The following is a 24838-nucleotide window of genomic DNA, read 5'->3' as shown; positions in this document are numbered from 1 at the left end:
TCCACTCCCAGATATCTAAAACACTTCACTTCCTCCAGTTTTTCTCCATTCAAACTCACCTCCCAATTGACTTGACCCTCAACCCTACTGTACCTAATAACCTTGCTCTTATTCACATTTACTCTTAACTTTCTTCTTTCACACACTTTACCAAACTCAGTCACCAGCTTCTGCAGTATCTTACATGAATCAGCCACCAGCGCTGTATCATCAGCGAACAACAACTGACTCACTTCCCAAGCTCTCTCATCCACAACAGACTTCATTCTTGCTCCTCTTTCCAAAACTCTTGCATTCACCTCCCTAACAACCCCATCCATAAACAAATTAAACAACCATGGAGACATCACACACCCCTGCCGCAAACCTACATTCACTGAGAACCAATCACTTTCCTCTCTTCCTACACGTACACATGCCTTACATCCTCGATAAAAACTTTTCACTGCTTCTAACAACTTGCCTCCCACACCATATATTCTTCATACCTTCCACAGAGCATCTCTATCAACTCTATCATATGCCTTCTCCAGATCCATAAATGCTACATACAAGTCCATTTGCTTTTCTAAGTATTTCTCACATACATTCTTCAAAGCAAACACCTGATCCACACATCCTCTACCACTTCTGAAACCACACTGCTCTTCCCCAATCTGATGCTCTGTACATGCCTTCACCCTCTCAATCAATACCCTCCCATATAATTTACCAGGAATACTCAACAAACTTATACCTCTGTAATTTGAGCACTCACTCTTATCCCCTTTGCCTTTGTACAATGGCACTATGCATGCATCCCGCCAATCCTCAGGCACCTCACCATGAGTCATACATACATTAAATAACCTTACCAACCAGTCAACAATACAGTCACCCCAGTTTTTAATAAATTCCACTGCAATACCATCCAAACCTGCTGCCTTGCCAGCTTTCATCTTCCGCAAAGCTTTTACTACCTCTTCTCTGTTTACCAAATCATTTTCCCTAACCCTCGCACTTTGCACACCACCTCGACCAAAACACCCTATATCTGCCACTCTATCATCAAACACATTCAACAAACCTTCAAAATACTCACTCCATCTCCTTCTCACATCACCACTACTTGTTATCACCTCCCCATTTGCGCCCTTCACTGAAGTTCCCATTTGCTCCCTTGTCTTATGCACTTTATTTACCTCCTTCCAGAACATCTTTTTATTCTCCCTAAAATTTAATGATACTCTCTCACCCCAACTCTCATTTGCCCTTTTTTTCACCTCTTGCACCTTTCTCTTGACCTCCTGTCTCTTTCTTTTATACATCTCCCACTCAATTGCATTTTTTCCCTGCAAAAATCGTCCAAATGCCTCTCTCTTCTCTTTCACTAATAATCTTACTTCTTCATCCCACCACTCACTACCCTTTCTAATCAACCCACCTCCCACTCTTCTCATGCCACAAGCATCTTTTGCACAATCCATCACTAATTCCCTAAATACATCCCATTCCTCCCCCACTCCCCTTACTTCCATTGTTCTCACCTTTTTCCATTCTGTACTCAGTCTCTCCTGGTACTTCCTCACACGAGTCTCCTTCCCAAGCTCACTTACTCTCACCACCCTCTTCACCCCAACATTCTCTCTTCTTTTCTGAAAACCCATACAAATCTTCACCTTAGCCTCCACAAGATAATGATCAGACATCCCTCCAGTTGCACCTCTCAGCACATTAACATCCAAAAGTCTCTCTTTCGCGCACCTGTCAATTAACACGTAATCCAATAATGCTCTCTGGCCATCTCTCCTATTTACATAAGTATACTTATGTATATCTCGCTTTTTAAACCAGGTATTCCCAATCATCAGTCATTTTTCAGCACATAAATCTACAAGCTCTTCACCATTTCCATTTACAACACTGAACACCCCATGTATACCAATTATTCCCTCAACTGCCACATTACTCACCTTTGCATTCAAATCACCCATCACTATAACCCGGTCTCGTGCATCAAAACCACTAACACACTCATTCAGCTGCTCCCAAAACACTTGCCTCTAATGATCTTTCTTCTCATGCCCAGGTGCATATGCACCAATAATCACCCATCTCTCTCCATCAACTTTCAGTTTTACCCATATTAATCGAGAATTTACTTTCTTACATTCTATCACATACTCCCACAACTCCTGTTTCAGGAGTACTGCTACTCCTTCCCTTGCTCTTGTCCTCTCACTAACCCCTGACTTTACTCCCAAGACATTCCCAAACCACTCTTCCCCTTTACCCTTGAGCTTCGTTTCACTCAGAGCCAAAACATCCAGGTTCCTTTCCTTAAACATACTACCTATCTCTCCTTTTTTCACATCTTGGTTACATCCACACACATTTAGGCACCCCAATCTGAGCCTTCGAGGAGGATGAGCACTCCCCGCGTGACTCCTTCTTCTGTTTCCCATTTCAGAAAGTTAAAAAAAAATACAAGGAGGGGAGGATTTCTGGCCCCCCACTCCCATCCCCTCTAGTCGCTTTCTACGACACGCGAGGAATGCGTGGGAAGTATTCTTTCACCCCTATCCCCAGGGATAATATACATATATATATATATACACATACACACTGTATGGGAAACTGTACGGGAGGGTATTGACTGAGAAGGTGAAGGCATGTACAGAGCATCAAACTGGGGAGGAGCAGTGTGGTTTCAGAAATGGTAGACAGTGTGTGGATCAGGTTTTTTTTTTTTTTAAGAAAGTGCATAAGAAATACTTTTTTTTTTTTTTTTTTTTTTTTTTTATACTTTGTCGCTGTCTCCCGCGTTTGCGAGGTAGTGCAAGGAAACAGATGAAAGAATGGCCCAACCCACCCACACACACATGTATAAACATAAATGCCCACACATGCACATATACATACCTACACATTTCAACATATGTATACACATTCCTACGAGTCCATGGGGAAAATGAAACAGGATAAGTTCCCAAGTGCATTTATCGTGTTTCATTTTCCCCATGGACTCATAAGAATATACTTGATCATGTGCAAAATTGTGATCCTTTCCAATATATACATATACATACACAGACATATACATATATACACATGTACATGTTCATACTTGCTGCCTTCATCCATTCCCGTCGCGACTCCGCCACACATGAAATAGCATCCCCCCGCGAGGTAGCACTAGGAAAAGACACTTGTTTACACCCAGTCTCTAGCTGTCATGTGTAATGCACTGAAACCACTCAGAAAAACAAATGGATTTGTATATAGCATTTATGGATCTGAAGGCATACGATAGGGCTGATAGAGATGCTTTGTGGAAGGTCTTAAGAGTATATGGTGTGGCTGCTAGAAGCAGAAAAAAGTTTTTATCAAAGGTGTAAGGAATACATATGAGTTGGAAGAGAGCAGAGTGACTCGGTTCCTAGTGAAGGGTGGTCTGCAGCAGGGGTGTATGATGTCTCTATGGTTGTTTAATTTGTTTATGGATGGTGTGGTTAGGGAGGTAAATGCAAGAGTTTTGGAAAAAGGGGCAAGTATGCAGTCTGTTGGGGATGAGAGGGCCTAAAAAGTGAATCATTTATTGTTTGCTGATGATACAACACTGGTAGCTGATTCAAGTGAGAAACTGCAAAAGTTGGTGACTGAGTCTGGAATAGTAGGTGAAAGAAAAAAGTTGAGAGTACATTTCAATAAGAGCAAAGCTATTAGGTTCAGTAGGGTTGAGAGACAAGTTAATTGGGAGGCAAGTTTGAATGGAGAAAAACTGGAGTAAGGGAAGTGCTTTAGATATCTGGGAGTGGACTTAGCAGCGGATGAAGAGGAAGTAAGTCACAGGGTTTGGGGGGGAGTGAAGGTTCTGGGAGCACTGAAGAATGTGTGGAAGGCAAGAACATTATCTCAAAGAGCAAAAAATGGGTATGTTTGAAGAAATAGTGGTTCTAACAATGTTATGTGGTTGCGAGGCATGAGCTATAGATAGGGTTGTGCAGAGGAAGGTGGAGGGGTTGGAAATGAAATGTTTGAGGAAAATATGTGGTGTGAAGTGGTTTAATCAAGTACGTAATGAAAGGATAAGATAGATGTGTGGTAATAGAAAGAGTGTGGTTGAGAGAGCAGGTGAGGGTGTGTTGAAATGGCTTGGTCACATGGAGAGAATGAGTTAGGAAAGACTGACAACAAAGATATATGTGTCAGAGTTGGAGGGAAGTAGGAGAAGCGGGAGACCAAATTGGAGGTAGAAGGATGGAGTGAACAAGATTTTGAGTGATCAAGGCCTGAACATACAGGATGGTGAAAGGCGTACAAGGAATAGAGTGAATTGAAATGATGTGTTACAACAGAGTCGATGTCCTGTCAATGGATTGAACCAGGGCATGTGAAGAGTCTCGGGTACACTATGAAAAGGCCTGTGGGGCCTGGACATAGAAAGGGAGCTGTGGTTTCAGTGCATTAAACATGAGAGCTAGAGACTGAGTGTGAATGAATGTGGCCTTTTTTGTCTGTTACTGGCACTGCCTTGCAGGGGAGGGTATGCTATTTCATGTATACCGGGGTGGCGATGAGAACGGCTAAAGGCAGCAAGTAAGGATATGTACGTGTGTACATATGTAAATGTCTGTATATCATCAGTGAAGGGAGCTAATAATAGGGAGGTGATAACAAGTAATGGTGATGTGAGAAGGAGATTAAGTATTTTGAAGGTTTCTTGAATGTGTTTGATGAAAGAGTGGCAGACATAGGGTGTTTTGGTCGTGGTGGTGTGCAAAGTGAGAGGGTTTGGGAGAGTGATTTGGTAAACAGAGAAGAGGTAGTGAAAGCTTTGCAGAAGATGAAAGCTGGCAAGGCAGCAGGTTTGGATGGTATTGCAGTGGAATTTATTAAAAAAGGGGGTGACTGTATTGTTGACCGATTGGTAAGGTTATTTAATGTATGTATGACTCATGGTGAGGTGCCTAAGGATTGGCGGAATGCTTCCATAGTGCTGTTGTACAAAGACAAAGGGGATAAAAGTGAGTGCTCAAATTACAGAGGTATAAATTTGTTGAGTATTCCTGGGAAATTATATGGGAGGGTATTGATTGAGAGGGTGAAGGCATGTACAGAGCATCAGATTGGGGAAGAGCAGTGTGGTTTCAGAAGTGGTAGAGGATGTGTGGATCAGGTGTTTGCTTTGAAGAATATATGTGAGAAATACTTAGAAAAGCAAATGGATTTGTAGGTAGCATTTATGGATCTGGAGAAGGCATATGATAGAGTTAATAGAGATGCTCTGTGGAAGGTATTAAGGATATATGGTGTGGGAGGTAAGTTGTTTGAAGCAGTGAAAAATTTTTATCAAGGATGTAAGGCATGTGTATGAGTAGGAAGAGAGGAAAGTGATTGGTTCTCAGTGAATGTTGGTTTGCAGCAGGGGTGCATGATGTCTCCATGGTTGTTTAATTTGTTTATGGATGGGGTTGTTAGGGAGGTGATTGCAAGAGTTTTGGAAAGGGGGGCCAAGTATGCAGTCCGTTGGGGATGAGAGAGCTTGGGAAGCGAGTCAGTTGTTGTTCGCTGATGATACAGTGCTGGTGCCTGATTCGGGTGAGAAACTGCACAAGCTGGCAACTGATTCTGGTAAAGTGTGTGAAAGAAGAAAGCTGAGAGTAAATGTGAATAAGAGCAAGGTTATTAGGTACAGTAGGAATGAGGGACAAGTCAATTAGGAGGTAAGTTTGAATGGAGAAAAACTGGAGGGAGTGAAGTGTTTTCGATATCTGGGAGTGGATTTGGCAGAAGATGGAACCATGTAAGCAGAAGTGAATCATAGGGTGGGGGAGGGGCCAAAAGTTCTGGGAGTGCTGAAAAATCTGTGGAAGTCAAGAACGTTATTTTGGAAAGCAAAGATGGGTATGCTTGAAGGAACAGTGGTTCCAACAATGTTATATGGTTGCGAGGCATGGGCTAGATAGAGTTGTGCGGAGGAGGGTGGATGTGCTGGAAATGAGACGGTTGAGGACAATAAGTGGTGTGAGGTGGTTTGATCGAGTAAATAATGTAAGGGTAAGAGAGATGTGTGGTGATAAAAAGAGCGTGATTGAGAGAGCAGAAGAGGGTATTTTGAAATGGTTTGGTCACATGGAAAGAATGAGTGAGGAAAGATTGACCAAGAGGATATATGTGTCAGAGGTGGAGGGAATGAGAAGTGGGAGACCAAATTGGAGGTGGAAGGTTGGAGTGAAAAAGATTTTGAGTGATCAGGGCCTGAACATGCAGGAGGGTGAAAGGCATGCAAGGAATAGAGTGAATTGGAATGATGTGGTATACCGGGGTCGATGTGCTGTCAATGGATTGAACCAGGGCATGTGAAGCGTCTGGGGTAAACCATGGAATATTTTGTGGGGCCTGGATGTGGAAAGGGAGCTGTGGTTTTGGTGCATTATTACATGACAGCTAGAGAGTGAGTGTGAACGAATGTGGCCTTTGTTGTCTTTTCCTAGCGCTACCTTGCGCACATGCAGGGGAGGGGGTTGTCATTTCATGTGTAGTGTGGTGGCGACGAGAATGAATAAGGGCAGAATGTATGAATTATGTACATGTGTATATATGTATATGACTGTGTGTGTTATATGTATTTATATCTATTTTGCTTTGTCACTGTCTCCCGCGTTTGCGAGGTAGCGCAAGGAAACAGATGAAAGAAATGGCCCAATCCACCCCCATACACATGTATATACATACACGTCCACACACGCAAATATACATACCTATACATCTCAATGTACACATATATATACACACACAGACATATACATATATACACATGTACATAATTCATACTGTCTGCCTTCATTTGTTCCCATCGCCACCTTGCCACACATGAAATAACAACCCCCTCCCCCCTCATGTGTGCGAGGTAGCGCTAGGAAAAGACACCAAAGGCCCCATTCGTTCACACTCAGTCTCTAGCTGTCATGTAATAATGCACCAAAACCACAGCTCCCTTTCCACATCCAGGCCCCACACAACTTTCCATCGTTTACCCCAGACACTTCACATGCCCTGGTTCAATCCATTGACAGCACGTCGACCCCGGTATATCACATCGTTCCAATTCACTCTATTCCTTGCATGCCTTTCACCCTCCTGCATCTTCAGGCCCCGATCACTCAAAATCTTTTTCACTCCATCTTTCCACCTCCAATTTGGTCTCCCACTTCTCCTCGTTCCCTCTACCTCTGACACATATATCCTCTTGGTCAATCTTTCCTCACTCATTCTCTCCATGTGACCAAACCATTTCAAAACACCCTCTTCTGCTCTCTCATCCACACTCTTTTTATTTCCACACATCTCTCTTACCCTTACATCACTTACTCGATCAAACCACCTCACACCACATATTGTCCTCAAACATCTCATTTCCAGCACATCCACCCTCTTGCGCACAATTCTATCCATAGCCCACGCCTCGCAACCATACAACATTGTTGGAACCACTATTCCTTCAAACATACCCATTTTTGCTTTCCGAGATAATGTTCTCGACTTCCACACATTCTTCAAGGCTCCCAGAATTTTCGCCCCCTCCCCCACCCTATGATTCACTTCCGCTTCCATGGTTCCATCCGCTGCCAGATCCACTCCCAGATATCTAAAACACTTTACTTCCTCCAGTATTTCTCCATTCAAACTTACCTCCCAATTGACTTGACCCTCAACCCTACTGTACCTAATAACCTTGCTCTTATTCACATTTACTCTTAACTTTCTTCTTTCACACACTTTACCAAACTCAGTCACCAGCTTCTGCAGTATCTTACATGAATCAGCCACCAGCGCTGTATCATCAGCGAACAACAACTGACTCACTTCCCAAGCTCTCTCATCCACAACAGACTGCATACTTGCCCCTCTTTCCAAAACTCTTCCATTCACCTCCCTAACAACCCCATCCATAAACCAATTAAACAACCATGGAGACATCACACACCCCTGCCACAAACCTACATTCACTGAGAACCAATCACTTTCCTCTCTTCCTACACGTACACATGCCTTACATCCTTGATAAAAACTTTTCACTGCTTCTAAGAACTTGCCTCCCACACCATATATTCTTAAAACCTTCCACAGAGCATCTCTATCAACTCTATCATATGCCTTCTCCAGATCCATAAATGCTACATACAAATCCATTTGTTTTTCTAAGTATTTCTCACATACATTCTTCAAAGCAAACACCTGAGCCACACATCCTCTACCACTTCTGAAACCACACTGTTCTTCCCCAATCTGATGCTCTGTACATGCCCTCACCCTCTCAATCAATACCCTCCCATATAATTTACCAGGAATACTCAACAAACTTATACCACTGTAATTTCAGCACTCACTCTTATCCCCTTTGCCTTTATACAATGGCACTATGCAAGCATTCCGCCAATCCTCAGGCACCTCACCATGAATCATACATACATTAAATAACCTTACCAACCAGTCAACAATACAGTCACCCCCTTTTTTAATAAATTCCACTGCAATACCATCCAAACCTGCTGCCTTGCCGGCTTTCATCTTCCGTAAAGCTTTTACTCTTCCTAAAGCTTTTACTACCTCTTCTCTATTTACCAAATCATTTTCCCTAACCCTCTCACTTTCCATACCACCTCGACCAAAACACCCTATATCTGCTACTCTATCATCAAACACATTCAACACACCTTCAAAATACTCACTCCATCTCCTTCTCACATCACCACTACTTGATATCACCTCCCCATTTGCGCCCTTCACCGAAGTTCCCATTTGCTCCCTTGTCTTACGCACTTTATTCACCTCCTTCCAAAACATCTTTTTATTCTCCCTAAAATTTAATGATACTCTCTCACCCCAACTCTCATTTGCCCTCTTTTTCATCTCTTGCACCTTTCTCTTGACCTCCTGCCTCTTTCTTTTATACCTCTCCCAATCATTTGCATTTTTTCCCTGCAAAAATCATCCAAATGCCTCTCTTCTCTTTCACTAATAATCTTACTTCTTCATCCCACCACTCGCTACCTTTTCTCATCAACCCACCTCCCACGCTTCTCATGCCACAAGGATCTTTTGCGCAAGCCATCACTGATTCCCTAAATACATCCCATTCCTCCCCCACTCCCCTTACCTCCTTTGTTCTCACCTTTTTCCATTCTGTACTCGGTCTCTCCTGGTACTTCCTCACACAAGTCCTTCCCAAGCTCACTTACTCTCACCACTCTCTTCACCCCAACATTCTCTCTTCTTTTCTGAAAACCCCCACAAATCATCACCTTTGCCTCCACAAGATAATGATCAGACATCCCTCCAGTTGCACCTCTCAGCACTTTAACATCCAAAAGTCTCTCTTTCGTGCATCTATCAATTAACACGTAATCCAATAACACTCTCTGGCCATCTCTCCTACTTACATACGTATACTTACTTATATCTCGCTTTTTAAACCAGGTATTCCCAATCACCAGTCCTTTTTCAGCACATAAATCTACAAGCTCTTCACCATTTCCATTTACAACACTGAACACTCCATGTATACCAATTATTCCCTCAACTGCCACATTACTCACCTTTGCATTCAAATCACCCATCACTATAACCCGGTCTTGTGCATCAAATCCACTAACACACTCATTCAGCTGCTCCCAAAACACTTGCCTCTCATAATCTTTCTTCTCATGCCCAGGTGCATATGCACCAATAATCCCCCATCTCTCTCCATCAACTTTCAGTTTTACTCATATCAATCTAAAATTTACTCTCTTACACTCTATCACATACTCCCACAACTCCTGATTCAGGAGTAGTGCTACTCCTTCCCTTGCTCTTGTCCTCTCACTAACCCCTGACTTTACACCCAAGATATTCCCAAACCACTCTTCCCCTTTACCCTTGAGCTTCATTTCACTCAGAGCCAAAACATCCAGGTTCCTTTCCTCAAACATACTACCTATCTCTCCTTTTTTCTCATCTTGGTTACATCCACACACATTTAGACACCCCAATCTGAGCCTTCGAGGAGGATGAGCACTCCTCGCGTGACTCCTTCTTCTGTTTCCCCTTTTAGAAAGTTAAAATACAAGGAGGGGAGGGTTTCTGGCCCCCCGCTCCCGTCCCCTTTAGTCGCCTTCTACAACACGTGAGGAATGCGTGGGAAGTATTCTTTCTCCCCTATCCCCAGGGATATATATTTATTTATTATATTTTGTCGCTGTCTCCCACGTTAGCGAGGTAGCGCAAGGAAACAGACGAAACAATGGCCCAACCCACCCACGTAAACATGTATATATATACTCATCCACACACGCACATATACATACCTATACATTTCAATGTATAAATATATATATATACATACACAGATATATACATATATACACATTACATAATTCATACAGCCTTTATTCATTCCCATCACAACCCCACCACACATGAAGTGACACCCCCCTCCCCCTGTATGCGCGCGAGGTACCGATAGGAAAAGCCAACAAAGGCCACATTCGTTCACACTCAGTCTTTAGCTGTCATGTATAATGCACTGAAACCACAGCTCCCTTTCCAGAGCCAGGCCCCACAAAACTCCATGGTTTACCCCAGACGCTTCACATGCCCTGGTTCAATCCATTGACAGTAAGTTGACCCTAGTATACCACATCGTTCCAATTCAGTCTATTCCTTACACACCTTTCATCCTCCTGCATATTCAGGCCCCGATCACTCAAAATCTTTTTCACTCCATCCTTCCACCTCCATTTTGGTCTCCCACTTCTCCTCAGTCCCTCCACTGCTGACACATATATCCTCTTTGTCAATCTTTCCTCACTCATTCTCTCCATGTGACCAAACCATTTCAATGGACCCTTTTCTGCTCTCTCAACCACACTCTTTTCATTACCACATACCTCTCTTCCCCTTTCATTACTTCCTCGATCAAACCACCTCACACTACATTCTATCCTCATACATCTCATTTCCAACACATCCACCCTCCTCCGCACAACCCTATCTATAGCCAATGCCTCGCAACCATATAACATTGTTGGAACCACTATTTCTTCAAACATACCCATTTTTGCTTTGAAGATAACATTCTCGCCTTACACGCGTTCTTTAATGCTCCCAGAACCTTCGCTCCCTCCCCCACCCTGTGACACTTCCGCTACCATATCCACTCCCAGATATCTAAAACACTTCACTTCCTCCAGTTTTTCTCCATTTAAACTTACCTCCCAATTGACTTGTCCCTTAACTCTACTGTACCTTGTAACCTTGTTCTTATTCACATTTACTCTCAGCATTCTTCTTTCACACACTTTACCAAACTCAGGCACCAGCTTCTGCAGTTTCTCACACAAATCAGCCACCAGCGATGTATCATCAGCGAACAACAACTGACTGACTTTCCAAGCCCTCTCATCCACAACAGACTGCATACTTGCCACTCTATCCAAAACTCTTGCATTCACCTCCATAACAACCCCATCCATAAACAAATTAAACAACTATGGAGACATCACACACCCCTGCCACAAACTAACATTCACTGGGAACCAATTACTTTCCTCTCTTGCTACTCGTACACATACCTTACACCCTTGATAAAAACTTTTCACTGCTTCTAGCAACTTGCCTCCTGCACCATATACTCTTAATACCTTTCACAGAGCATCTCTATCAACTCTATCATATGCCTTCTCCAGATCCATATATGCTACATACAAATCCATTTGTTTTTCTAAGTATTTCTCACATACATTCTTCAAAGCAAATACCTGATCCACACATCCTCGACCACTTCTGAAACCACACTGCTCTTCCCCAATCTAATGCTCTGTACATGCCTTCACTCTCTCAATCAATACCCTCCCGTAGAATTTCTCAGGAATACTCAAAAAACTTATACCTCAGAAATTTGAACACTCACCTCCATCCCATTTGCCTTTGTACAATGGCACTATGCATGCATTCCGCCAATCGTCAGGCACTTCACCACAAGCCATACATACATCGAATATCCTCACCAACCAGTCAACAACACAGTCACCCCCTTTTCTAATAAATTCCACTGCAATACCATCCAAACCTGCTGCCTTGCCAGCTTTCATCTTCTGCAAAGCTTTCACTAGCTCTTCTCTGTTTACCAAACCATTCTCCCTGACCCTCTCACTTCGCACAGCACCTCGACCAAATCACCCTATATCTGCCACTCTTCCTTCTAACACACACCACCTCGACCAAATCACCCTATATCTGCGACTCTTTTATCTAACACATTCAACAAACCTTCAAAATACTCACTCCATCTCCTCACATCAACACTACTTGTTATTACATCCCATTAGCCCCTTTCACCGATGTTCCCATTTATTCCCTTGTCTTAAGCACTTATTTACCTCCTTCCAAAACATTTTTTTTAATATCCCTAAAATTTAATGATATTCTCTCACCCCAACTCTCATTGGCCCACTTTTTCACCTCTTGCACCACTTTCCCACAACTCACTACCCTTTCTAATCTGCCCACCTCCCACACTTCTCATGGCACAAGCATCTTTTGCACTAGCCATCACTGCTTCCCTAAATACATCCCATTCCTCCCCCACTCCCCTAATGTCCTTTGCTCTCACCTTTTTCCATTCTGCACTCAGTCTCTCCTAGTACTTCCTTACAAAAGTCTCCTTCCCATGCTCACTTACTCTCACCACTCTCTTCACCCCAATATTTTCTCTTCTTTTCTGAAAACCTCTACAAATCTTCACCTTCGCCTCTACAAGATAATGATCAGATATCCCTCCAGTTGCACCTCTCAGCACATTAACATCCAAAAGTCTCTCTTTCAATTAACACGTAATCCAATAACGCTCTCTGGCCATCTCTCCTTCTTACATATGTATACTTAAGTATATCTCTTTTTAAACCAGGTATTCCCAATCACCAGTGCTTTTTCTGCACACAAATCTACAAGCTCTTCACCATTTCCATTTATTATATCACTAAAAATCCCATGTACACCAATTATTCCCTCAACTGCCACATTACTCACCTTTGCATTCAAATCACCCATCACTATAACCCGGTCTCATGCATCAAAACTACTAACACACTCACTCAGCTGCTCCCAAAACACTTGCCTCTCATGATCTTTCTTCTCATACCCAGGTGCATAGGAACCAATAATCACCCATCTCTCTCCATCCACTTTCAGTTTTACCCATATCAATCTAGAGTTTACTTTCTTGCACTATATCACATACTCCCACAACTCCTCCTACCGGAGTAGTGCTACTCCTTCCTTTGCTCTTGTCCTCTTACCAACCCCTGACTTAACTCCCAAAACATTCCCAAATCACTCTTCGCCTTTACCCTTGAGCTTCGTTTCACTCAGAGCCAAAGCATCCAGGTTCCTTTCCTTAAACATACCATCTATCTCCCCTTCTTTCTCATCTAGGTGACATCCACACACATTTAGACACAGTTGATTGTATATAATTGGTGGACATGGGGTGTTCAGTGTTGCAAATGGAAATGGTGAAGAGCTTGTAGATTTGTATGCTGAAAAAGGACTGGCGATTGGGAATACCTGGTTTAAAAAGAGAGATGAACATAAGTATGCTTATGTAAGTAGGAGAGATGGCCAGAGAGTGTTATTGCATTACATGTAGATTGATGGCTACATGAAAGGGAGACTTTTGGATGTTAATGTGCTGAGAGGGGTAACTGGAGGGATGTCTGACCATTATCTTGTGGAGGCGATGGTGAAGATATGCAGAGGTTTTCAGAAAAGAAAAGAGAATGTTGGGGTGAAGAGAGTGGTGAGAGTAAGCGAGCTTGGAAAGGAGACTTGTGTGAGGAAGTACCATGAGAGATTGAGTGCAGAATGGAAAAAGTGAGAGAAAATGATGCAGGGGGAGTAGGGAAGGAATGGGATGTATTTAGGGAAGCAGTGATGGCTTGCGCAAAAGATGCCTGTGGCATGAGAAAGGTGGGAGGTGGGCAGATTAGAAAGGGTAATGAGTGGTGGGATGAAGAAGTAAGATTATTAGTGAAAGAGAAGAGAGAGGCATTTGGACGATTTTTGCAGGAGAATAGTGCAAATGACTGGGAGATGTATAACAGAAAGAGGAAAGAGGTCAAGAGAAAGGTGCAAGAGGTGAAAAAGAGGGCAAATGAGAGTTGGTTTGAGAGCGTATCATTAAATTTTAGGGAGAATTAAAAGATGTTTTGGAAGGAGGTAAATAAAGAGCATAAGACAAGAGAACAAATGGGAACATCGGTGAAGGGTGCAAATGGGGAGGTAATAACAAGTAGTGGTGAAGTGAGAGAGAGAGAGATGGAGTGAGAATTTTGAAGGTTTGTTGAATATGTTTGATGATAGACTGGAAGATACAGTGTGTTTTGGTCAAGGTGGTGTGCGAAGTGAGAGGGTCAGGGAGAATGATTTGGTAAACAAAGAAGAGGTAGTGAAAGCCTTGCGGAAAATGAAACTCGGCAAAGCAGCGGGATTGGATGGTATTGCTGTGGAATCTATTAAAAAAGGGGGTGACTGTGTTATTGACCGGTTGGTGAGGATATTCAATGTATGTATGGCTCATGGTGAAGTGCCTGAGGATTGGAAGAGTGCATGCATAGTGCCTTTGTACAAAGGCAAAGGGGATAAAGGTGAGTGTTCAAATTACAAATTACAGAGGTATAAGTTTTTTGAGTACTCCTGAGAAATTATATGGGAGGGCATTTCTTGAGAGGGCCAAGGAATGTACAGAGCATCAGACTGGGGAAGAGCAGTGTGGTTTCAGAAGTGGTAGAGGGTGTGTGGATCAGGTGTTTGCTTTGAGGAATATAAGTGAGAAATACTTAGAAAAACAGAGGGATTTTTATGTAACATTTATGGATCTGGAGAAGGCATATGATAGAGATAAGGCATATGATAGAAGGCATATGATAGAGATGCTCTGTGGAAGGTATTAAGAGTATATGGTGAGGGAGGCAAGTTGCTACAAGCAGTGAAAAGTTTTTATTGAGGATGTAAGGCATGTGTATGAGTAGGAAGAAAGGAAAGTGATTGGTTCCCAGTGAATGTCATTTTGTAGCAGGAGTGCATGATGTCTCCATGGTTATTTAATTTGTTTATGGATGGGGTTGTTAGGGAGGTTAATGCAAGAGTTTTGGAGAGAGGGGCAAGTATGCAGTCAGTTGTGGATGAGAGGGCTTGGGAAGTGAGCCAGTTGTTGTTCGCCTGTGATACAGTGCTGGTGGCTGATTCAGGTGAGAAACAGCAGAAGTTGGTGACTGAGTTTGGTAGTGTGTGAAAGGAGAAAGCTGAGAGTAAATGTGAATAAGAGCAAGGTTATTAGGTTCAGTATGGTTGAGGGACAAGTCAATTGGGAGGCAAGTTTGAATGGAGAAAAACTGGAGAAAGTGAAGTGTTTTAGATATCTGGGAGTGGATTTGGCAGCAGATGAAACCATGGAAGTGGGAGCAAGTCACGGGGTGGAGGAGGGGGCAAAGGTTCTGGGAGCATTGAAGAATGTAAGTAGTGAGAAAGTTATCTTGGAGAGCAAAAATGGGTATGTTTGAAGAAATAGTGGTTCCAACAATGTGTGGATCAGGTGTTTGCTTTGAAGAATGTATGTGAGAAATACTTAGAAAAGCAAATGGATTTGTATGTAGCATTTATGGATCTGGAGAAGGCATATGATAGAGTTGATAGAGATGCTCTGTGGAAGGTATTAAGAATATATGGTGTGGGAGGCAAGTTGTTAGAAGCAGTGAAAAGTTTTTATCAAGGATGTAAGGCATGTGTACGTGTAGGAAGAGAGGAAAGTGATTGGTTCTCAGTGAATGTAGGTTTGCGGCAGGGGTGTGTGATGTCTCCATGGTTGTTTAATTTGTTTATGGATGGGGTTGTTAGGGAGGTAAATGCAAGAGTTTTGGAAAGAGGGGCAAGTATGAAGTCTGTTGGGGATGAGAGAGCTTGGGAAGTGAGTCAGTTGTTGTTCGCTGATGATACAGCGCTGGTGGCTGATTCATGTGAGAAACTGCAGAAGCTGGTGACTGAGTTTGGTAAAGTGTGTGAAAGAAGAAAGTTAAGAGTAAATGTGAATAAGAGCAAGGTTATTAGGTACAGTAGGGTTGAGGGTCAAGTCAATTGGGAGGTGAGTTTGAATGGAGAAAAACTGGAGGAAGTGAAGTGTTTTAGATATCTGGGAGTGGATCTGGCAGCGGATGGAACCATGGAAGCGGAAGTGGATCATAGGGTGGGGGAGGGGGCGAAAATTCTGGGAGCCTTGAAGAATGTGTGGAAGTCGAGAACATTATCTCGGAAAGCAAAAATGGGTATGTTTGAAGGAATAGTGGTTCCAACAATGTTGTATGGTTGCGAGACGTGGGCTATGGATAGAGTTGTGCGCAGGAGGATGGATGTGCTGGAAATGAGATGTTTGAGGACAATATGTGGTGTGAGGTGGTTTGATCGAGTAAGTAACGTAAGGGTAAGAGAGATGTGTGGAAATAAAAAGAGCGTGGTTGAGAGAGCAGAAGACGGTGTTTTGAAATGGTTCGGGCACATGGAGAGAATGAGTGAGGAAAGATTGACCAAGAGAATATATGTGTCGGAGGTGGAGGGAACGAGGAGAAGAGGGAGACCAAATTGGAGGTGGAAAGATGGAGTGAAAACGATTTTGTGTGATCGGGGCCTGAACATGCAGGAGGGTGAAAGGAGGGCAAGGAATAGAGTGAATTGGAGCGATGTGGTATACCGGGGTTGACGTGCTGTCAGTGGATTGAATCAAGGCATGTGAGGCATCTGGGGTAAACCATGGAAAGCTGTGTAGGTATGTATATTTGCGTGTGTGGACGTATGTATATACATGTGTATGGGGGTGGGTTGGGCCATTTCTTTCGTCTGTTTCCTTGCGCTACCTCGCAAACGCGGGAGACAGCGAAAAAAAAAAAAAAAAAAAAAAAACAATGTTATATGGTTGTGAGGTATGGGCTATAGATATGGTTGTACAGAGGAAGGTGGATGTGTTGGAGATGAGATATTTGAGGACAATATGTGGTCGTTTGATCAAGTAAGCAAAGAAAGGGCAAGAGATATATGTGGTAATAAAATGCGTGTGGGTGACAGAGCAGAGGAGGGTGTACTAAAATGGTTTTGTCACATGGAGAGAATGAGTAAGGAAAGACTGAAAAAGAGGATATGTGTGTCAAAGGTGGAGGGAATAAGGAGAAGTGGGAGACCAAATTAGAAGTGGAAGGATGGAGTGAAAAAGATTTTGAGCAATCAGTGCCTGAACATACAGGAGGGTGAAAGGAGTGCAATGAATAGACTGAATTGGAACAATGTGGTATACTAGGGTCAAGAGGATATATGTGTCAGAGGTAGAGGGAACAAGGAGAAGCGAGAGACCAAACTGGAGATGGAAGGATGGAGTGAAAAAGATTTTGAGCGATCGGGGGCCTGAACATACAGGAGGATGAAAGGCGTGCAAGGAATAGAGTGAATTGGAACAATGTGTTATACCGGGGATGACGTGCTGTCAATGGATTGAACCAGGGCATGTGAAGCGTCTGAGGTAAACCATGGAAAGTTTTGTGGGGCCTGGATGTGGAGAGGGAGCTGTGGTTTCAATGCACTACACATGACAGCTAGAAACTGAGTGTGAACGAATGTGGCATTTGTTGTCTTTTCCTAGCGCTACCTTGGATGCGTGTAAGGGGAAGGGGGTGCCATTTCATGTATGGTGGGGTGGTGCCGGGAATGGATGAAGGCAGCATGTATGAATATGTACATGTGTATATATGTATATGTCAGTGTATGTATATATATGTATAAGTTGAGATGTATAGGTATGTATATTTGCGTGTGTGGACGTGTATGTATATACATGTGTATGTGGGTGGATTGGGCCTTTCTTTCGTCTGTTTCCTTGCGCTACCTCGCTAACGTGGGAGACAGCGACAAAGTAAAATAAATAAATATACATATATTGAAATTTATATGTATGTATATGTGTGTGTGTTGGTGTTTATGTATATACATGTGTATGTGGGTGAGTTGGGCCATTTGTCTGTTTCCTTGCACTACCTCGCTAATGTGGGAGACATGTATGTGGGTGAGTTGGGCCATTCGTCTGTTTCCTTGCACTACCTCGCTAATGTGGGAGACACCAACAAAGTATAATAAAAAGAATAATAATAACAATAACCTCTAGATAAGTTCTGATTCCTCAGTAAAATAGTTGAGTGATTGTTATACACTCTACTGATACTCATTTTTTCCACTTTTTTAATAAAACCCTCATTTTCCATGCTATGATTGGATTTCTAATAGAATTCAAATGCCAAATATGGTAACCTCATATTACGATAAAAGGTAATGTAAAATTCCAAAATGAGACTATTTTTTATAGGGAAATGAAACTTTTAGAGAATGCTCGTAGAATTTTATGATGCACTCAAGGGGTTCATGACACTTAAGAAAATCCAAAAACAGGCAATCAATAAATCTAAGCAGTGTAGCTATATCATGAAAACTATCAAAATTCTAAGCTTAAAAAGAAAAAATCTGCTTTTGATATTACCTTTATCAGTACGACTAGAGAAACAGAGCTGTAGGGTATTTGCTGGGCAAAGGGAAGCCAGTCCTTTTTCTACTAATCCCTGAACACTGCTCAATCGCTCCTCTAATTCATCTTTTTGCTTCTGGATACCCCTACAATATTAACAAATCAAGAGTTAGCACGAAGCATTGGCACAAATAATGGTGTGACTGTTACTCATGCTGTCTTTACAGGAATATCAACTTCAACTGGGGAAAACATTACCAGAAAAACTGAGTGACAGCACAGATGTGGCTAGTAGTTTTTCCTATATATGCAAGAGTAGGATAGTAAAAGTATGAGGAACAGGCTGTGAGAATTATGTCATTTTCTCTCTTTGAATGACATAAACAATTCTTTCTAAGCTGTCTAGCACCTCAGCTCATATAGCTTGTATTCTGTACTTTTTGCTCTAAATGGTACATTCTAAATAACCTTATCATTGAATCATATTTTCCATAATGTCCAAAAGTTAAATATCTTATCTATATCTCCGTTAGCTTTAACTCCCTTTATATTCATATGGAGTAGATCACATACACACAAGCTCTCAGTCCACTCACATTTGTCCTTAACCAATCTCTGCTCTTAAATGAAAGATTAACTTCCAAATTAGTGTAAGCACGTCTTACCTTTATATTTTGCAGTCAATTCATGACATAAAACCAAAATCTTCATTCAAACTTTTGCTCCCATCACAAAACATCCTCATTCTTCTTCATCTGAGATATTCATAGGCATTAATGTTTTATCGCACCAAATCAATAAACCTCTTGCACAGTGCAGTCTACCGGTATCTTCTTCTAGTACCTTCACCTACATCTTCTTGAACAACTTATCAACTACTACACAAGAACACATTATCTTAAAAGACTTTATCAATGCACCTTACTAATGAGTTCTTAACAACATATATCCTAGAAACATCTTTCTCTACTCCATCTATCCCTCTTATTTCAACTATACTACACAATTAGGCATCTTTACTACTCTTACTTATCACCAATCCTGATGTAGCTAAACTAAGGTTTTACATCCATACATCAAAATTAGGATAAGTAACCAATCCTGCAACTTTTTGCTGAATACAAACCTTAATTCTTTCTGTTCACCATGGTTTTCTCTGAACTTCCATCAAAAGGCTCTTCTCTCATCTTCAACTTTCAAATTACAATCCTTAGTGAACTTACTTTAATTGACTATTTCTACCCCCTTTTCTGGAAGAATTCATACTATGGAAAGCTCTTTCTTAGAAACAGGCCCCTCTCCATTCATAGTTGATATTATCCATCTTTCTATTTCTTTCTGTATCTCTAACAACCATTCTCTCTAGGGACTCCCATGAAGGGGGTGGCCACGGCTAAAGAGTCTCCACTTATCTCTATCTTTGCATGCCTCATCTGCATACACCATCCCATGCATTCTTCCACCATTTCTCTCCCTCCAGCAATTTTCCACTCTATTTCCCAATGTCACAGGTGGTCTTCCTCTTACACCAACCCCTTTAACAGTACTATCATGTATTCTCCTTCTAAACTCCCATTCATGCATTCTTTCCACATAACCAAAGCAAAGTATTACATTTCACCCTCTCTACCATTGCACAATTTATTCCCTTTGCATTCCCAGCCATACTAAATCTCTCATACACCTCTTCATTTCCTTCTTCAATTCATCTAGTCATACCACATGCTTCTCTCAAATAGCTCATTTCCACAGCCTGGAGTCTTGACCTCTTTACTCATGCCATGTCCAATTTTTGGCTGCATAGGTGAGGGTTGGGAGGACTATGCTGTCCCTTAATCCTTTCTTTACTTCCATACTTACAACTCTACTCTTCATTATTCCCAATGACTCTCTCCTTACATATCACCAAACTTACTCAAGACAGCTCCTAAATACTTCAAGACTCACATCTTCCAGTCTCCCCCCATCATCCAAAAGAAAACCTGTTTAGTACACTTTCTTTTTTCACTCTATATAGTTTTGTAAAATATATACTTCACTGTGTTTCCTTTCAAAAACCATTACTTTACTTTTACTTGCATTTACCTTCAATGACTCTCTCCTTACATATCACCAAACTTACTCAAGACAGCTCCTAAATACTTCAAGACTCACATCTTCCAGTCTCCCCCCATCATCCAAAAGAAAACCTGTTTAGTACACCTTCTTCTTTCACTCTATATGGTTTTGTAAAATATATACTTCACTGTGTTTCCTTTCAAACACCATAACTTTACTTTTACTTGCATTTACCTTCAATCACACATGCTTACACACATAAAAGACAGTCACAACCTACTCCAACTCCTCTTCATTCTCAGCAAACAACACAGTATCATCTGCAAGCAGGCTTGCTACCAGCAGCCATACCTCACTGTTACACTCCATCTCTGCACCACTTTCACTAGTTTTGCTTTTATCTATCATCACTTCATCCATATATATATTAACATGCCACAGTGTCATCACACCTGCCTCACACCCACATGCATAGCTAAACTTTCCCTCAAGTCTCCATCCACTTTAAGTCTTAAAACTAAGAGGTTCCACCAGATCATAGATTTCATATCGAGAGCTGGTGCACTGGAATGTAAGATATGACCTAAACCAAAAGGCATGCAGAATTGACAATCCTTTCAATGGAGGGACCAGTGGTGTGTCTATCTCCTCAACAGATCATAAAAAGGTTCCAGCATAATGATGGTCTCCTAAGGTTTCTGCTAAAGTATAAGAATGCTCACCAAATTCCTTAAAGAACTCAAGGTTACACTGGATGCACCAAAGGTACAAAAGTATAAGTTTGTCAAGTGTACCTGGTAAGATGTATGGAAGAGTAGTAAGTAAATGGGTGGTACCACTCACAGAGCATAAGATTGTAGAGGAGCAATATGGCTTCAGGAGTGTTAAAGGATGTGTGGATCAGGTGTTTGCTTTGAAGAAACAGAAGGATATTTATGTGGCATTTATAGATCTGGGGAAAGCACATGAAATGGTAGGTTGAGATGCTTTGTGGAAGGTGTTATGAGTATGTGGTGTATGAGGGATGGTATCAGAGACAGTTAAGAGTTTTATGAAGAGAACAAGACATATATGCAAGTAGGTAGAGAGAAGGGCGAGTGGTTTCATGAGAAGGTAGGTTCATAGCAGAGGCCTGTGATGTTTCTATAGCTATTTTTTTCATGGATAGGGTGGTGAGGGAGGTAAATGTAGGGGCCTTGGAGATAGAGACAGGTTTGCAGTCTGTAAGGGGTGCAGGGAACTGCTAAGTAAATCAGTTGTTGTTAGCTGATGACACCACTAGTGGCAGATTTGACTGAAAAAGAGCAGAAGTTGGTGTCCGAGTTTAAGAGTGCGGAAGGTGAAAGTTTAGAGAAATACTAATAACAGAAAGGTTATAAGGTTTAGCAATGCAAAAGTGCAGAGACAGGGTAGTTGAGCTGTAAGTGAGAATAGAGATATGTGGTATATATAGGGGGTAACATGTTGTCAATTACCTGAACCTGGGAATGTTAAGCCGCATATATACATATTCCTATGAGTCCAAGGGGAAAATGAAATACAATAAGTTATCGTGTTTCATTTTCCCCGTGGACTCATAGGAATATACTTGATCATGTGCAAAATTGTGATCCTTTCCAAAATATACATATACATACACATATACATATATACACAAGTACATATTCATACTTGCTTGCCTTCATCCATTCCTGTCACTACCCCACCCCACAGGAAAGCATTACTACCCCCTGCTTCAGTGAGGTGACTTCAGGAAAACAGACAAAAAAGGCCAAATTCTTTCACACTCAGTCTCTAGCTGTCATGTGTAATGCACTGAAACCACAGCTCCCTATCCACCTCCAGTCCCCACAGACCTTTTCATGGTTTACCCAGATGTTTCATGTGCCCTGGTTCAGTCCATTGACAGCACATTGACCCCAGAATACCACATCATTCTAATTCACTTTATTTCTTGCATGCCTCATCCTCCTGCATGTTCAGGCTCGGACTGATCAAAATCATTTTCACTCCATCCTTCCACCTTCAATTTGATCTCCCACTTCTTGTTCCCTCCATCTCTGACACATATATCATCTTTGTCAATCTCTCCTCACTCATTCTCTCCATATGTCCAAATCACTTCAACACTCCCTTTCTTTTCTCTCAATCACAAACTTTCTATTTCCACATATCTCTCTTACCCATTCATCATCTACTCAATTAAACCACTGACACCACATCTTGTCCTCAAACATTTAATTTCCAAAACATCCACCCTCCTCTGTACAACCCTAGTCATAGCCCATGCCTCGTAACTATATAGAATTCTTGGAATTACTATTCCTTCAAACATACCCATTTTTCCCCTCCGAGATAATGTTCTCTCCTTCCACACATTCTTTATCACTCCCAGAACCTTCGCCCCCTTCCCCACCCTGTGACTCACTTTCACTTCCATGGTTCCATTTGCTGCTAAGTATACTCCCTGATATCTAAAACACTTCACTTCCTCCAATTTTTCTCCATTCAATGTTACATCCCACGTAACTTGTCCCTCAACCCTACCGAACCTAATAACCTTACTCTTATTCACATTCACTCTCAACTTTCTCCTTTCACACACTTTTCCAAACTCAGTCACCAACCTCTGCAGTTTGTCACTTGAATCAGCCTCCAGAGCTGTATCACTGGCAAACAACAACTGACTCACTTCCCAGGCCCACTCATCCCAAACAGACTGCATACTCGCCCCTCTCTCCAAAACTCTAGCACTTACCTCCCTAACCATGCCATCCAGAAACAAATCAAACAACCATGGGGACATCATACACCCTTGCTGTAAACTGACCTTCACTGGAAACCAATCACTCTCCTTTCTTCTTACTCATACACATGCCTTACATCCTTGATAATACTTTCACTACTTCAAGCAGCTCACCTCCCACACCATATACTCTTAAGATCTTCCACAAAGCATCTCTATCAACCCTATCATATGCATTCTCCAGATCCATAAATACTACATACAAATCCATCCGTTTTTCTAAGTATTTCTCACACACATTCTTCAAAGTAAACAACTGATCCACACATACTTCACCACTTCTGAAACCACACTGCTCCTCCCCAATCTGACATTGTACATACCTTCACCCTCTCTATCAATACACTCCCATACAATTTCCCAGGAATACTCAACAAATGTATGCCCATGTAGTTTGAACACTCACCTTTATTTTTCTTTTTTTGCCTTTGTACAATGGCACTATGCATACATTCAACCAATCCTCAGGCACTTCACTCTGATCCATACATACACTGAATATCCTTACCAACCAATCAACAACTCAGTCACCCCTTTTCTTAATAAATTCCACTGCAATACCATCCAAACCTGCTGCCTTGCAGGATTTGATCTTCCACAAAGCTTTCACCACCTCTTCTCTCTTAACCAAACCATTCTCCATGACCCTCTAACTTCGCACACCATCCCAACCAAAACACTCAACATCTGCCACTGTATCATCAAACATATTCGACAAACCTTCAAAATACTCACTCTATCTCCTATCTTCATCACTACCTGTTACTGCTCCCCCCTTGCTCCCTTCACCGATGCTCCCATTTGTTCTCGTTTTATGCACTTTATTGGGCTCCTTCCAAAACATCTCTTTTCATCATCATCACACTTAACCGACATCTCCCACATTAGCAAGGTAGCACAAGAAAACAGATGAATAATGGCCCAACCCACCCTCATACACATGTATAAACATAAACGCCCACACATGCACAAATACATACATAACCATTTCAACATATACATACATATACATACACTGACATATACATATATACATATCCATACTTGCTGCCTTTATCCATTCTCATCGCCACCCCACCACACACGAAACAGCACCCCCCCCCAGCAAGGGAGCACCAGGAAGACAAAAAAAGGCCACATTCGTTCACACTCAGTTCACACTATCTGTCATGTGTAATGCACTGAAACCACAGTTCACCTTTCCACATCCAGGCCACACAGACTTTTCCATGGTTTACCCCAGACACTTTACATACCCTGGTTCAATCCACTGACAGCACGTCCACCCTGATATATCACACTGTTGCAATTCATTCTATTCCTTGCACATCCTTCACCCTACTGTATGTTCAGGCCCCTATCACTCAAAATCTTTTTCACTCCATCCTTTCACCTCC

The 24838-nt window shown here is 42.0% G+C and overlaps 1 protein-coding gene across 6 annotated transcripts in view; it reads right to left on the bottom strand.

The window, feature by feature from the left end:
• LOC139763694 (tRNA pseudouridine synthase-like 1) overlaps positions 1–24838 on the bottom strand; it is a 122000-nt gene that overhangs the window by 94272 nt on the left and 2890 nt on the right. For all 6 annotated transcript variants that reach the window (XR_011716215.1, XR_011716216.1, XM_071690015.1 and 3 more), the window contains exon 3: positions 18593–18723. Coding sequence is in view for 4 of the 6 variants with exons in the window: in XM_071690015.1 (XP_071546116.1) it covers positions 18593–18723 (131 nt within the window). In the remaining 2 variants the exon portion in view is untranslated. The remainder of the gene's footprint in view (positions 1–18592; positions 18724–24838) is intronic.

The sequence above is a fragment of the Panulirus ornatus genome, chromosome 47 (genome assembly GCF_036320965.1).
Source record: "Panulirus ornatus isolate Po-2019 chromosome 47, ASM3632096v1, whole genome shotgun sequence".
NCBI classification, from domain to species: domain Eukaryota; kingdom Metazoa; phylum Arthropoda; class Malacostraca; order Decapoda; family Palinuridae; genus Panulirus; species Panulirus ornatus.
The sequence above is the reverse complement of the archived record's forward strand: the minus strand, read 5'-3'. Positions and strand labels throughout refer to the sequence as shown.